Source organism: Pelophylax lessonae (assembly GCF_965119305.1).
Source record: "Pelophylax lessonae genome assembly, chromosome: 8".
NCBI classification, from domain to species: domain Eukaryota; kingdom Metazoa; phylum Chordata; class Amphibia; order Anura; family Ranidae; genus Pelophylax; species Pelophylax lessonae.
The window spans coordinates 238,460,664-238,462,028 of NC_138775.1; the positions used below are offsets into that span (position 1 = coordinate 238,460,664).

The 1,365-nt window shown below is 45.9% G+C and overlaps 1 protein-coding gene across 1 annotated transcript; it reads left to right on the forward strand.

Annotated features, from left to right (window-relative positions):
• Nucleotides 1-315: 315 nt before the first annotated feature.
• LOC309562416 (protein phosphatase 1 regulatory subunit 14B-like) lies at nucleotides 316-1,083 on the forward strand. Its single transcript, XM_082266630.1, is given in 2 exon segments — nucleotides 316-693; nucleotides 696-1,083. Coding segments are annotated over 2 exon segments (384 nt in total). The 5' UTR covers nucleotides 316-479; the 3' UTR covers nucleotides 866-1,083.
• The last annotated feature ends 282 nt before the right edge of the window (nucleotides 1,084-1,365 follow it).

A 1,365-nucleotide genomic window follows, 5' to 3' on the forward strand; every position in this document is an offset into this window, starting at 1 on the left:
TATCTCTTGCCACTGTTTATCCAGGTCAGTAAACTATATACATTATATGTGTATTGTAACTCATCAAATAAACACATAAAAATAAAAAAAACATGTATAAATAAGTACAAGGTACTCCTGTGGAAAAATTAAGTCCCCAACTACAAAAGCTGTAGCTGCTGACTTTTAACCTCGCTGGCAGTCTGCTTATGTCAGAATTTTTGTGCTAAAAGCGGTACATTGTTTTGCATGTAAATATGTTGTTTTATATTTTAGGGCTGTAATTCTTAGGAATAACTCACCTAAATCTGTACGGCTCCCAGGGGGGGGGGGGAGATCACACATTGTTATAGAATGATCGGCAGCGTGTCACAACTCCAACACACACACGTGTCTGCCTCTGCTGATCTGCCCCGATCCTTTCCTGACACTTCCCCGCCGCCTGCCATTGTCCGCCCAGCTGTCACTTCTCTCCCTGGAGATCGGCGATCACCGGCCCCATGGCCACCCTCAGCAGCACTGGCTCCAGCCCCCACCCCACCTCCCCCCCCCGGGTCTACTTCCAGTCCCCCAGCGAGACTGCTGTGGAGCAGGAGAGGAAACATTCCAGGAAAGTCACCATCAAGTATGGCCGAAAGGAGCTGAGGAAGAGGCTGCGGCTGGAGGAGTGCATCCTGGATCAGCTGGTCCTACTCTATGACTGCCAGGAAGAAGAAATCTGGAAATTGATGTGGATGAATTGTTAGACATGGAGACTGATGAGCAGAGAGGAGAGATGGTGAAGGAACTTCTTAATGGCTGTTACAAACCAACCGATGCCTTTATAACTGGGTTACTGGAGAAGATTCGGGGAATGCAGAAGCTAAGCACTCCACAGAAGAAGTAATTTGCTTGCTATTTTAGAGACAAGAGGACAGCGCCTCCACTTCATTTTGGTAGCACTGCAGAACTGCAAGCATTCAGGGTCACAGGCTCCCCCCTGCACAGATGTATTGTGTGGCTGCTAGCAGCCCACTTGGCACATGTAATGCAGGGGTACCACTTTTTATATAATGTTTTTGTAGAGATCTTTTTTAATTAAATAAAAATGTAAGTGTTATGAAATATTTTGAAAAATGGGACTGCACAAAGTCCGACGTCACAATCGGGACAATAGAATCTGGTTTCTTTTCTTAATTTCCTTCTTCTGTCATCTCTCTTCGAGCAACAAACCACGCACATCCTTGTAGGTGCTGACTTTTTCTCAGTTGGTGGGATGTAGTCCATGAAGTGACGACCAGTCAGGCATTCCGGGTTGACAACGCCAACAGCATGACGTCCAGATCTGTTCACAGCCATTGATGGTGTTTGGTGACTCAGAAAGATTTGTTTGGCAACTTTCCAAAT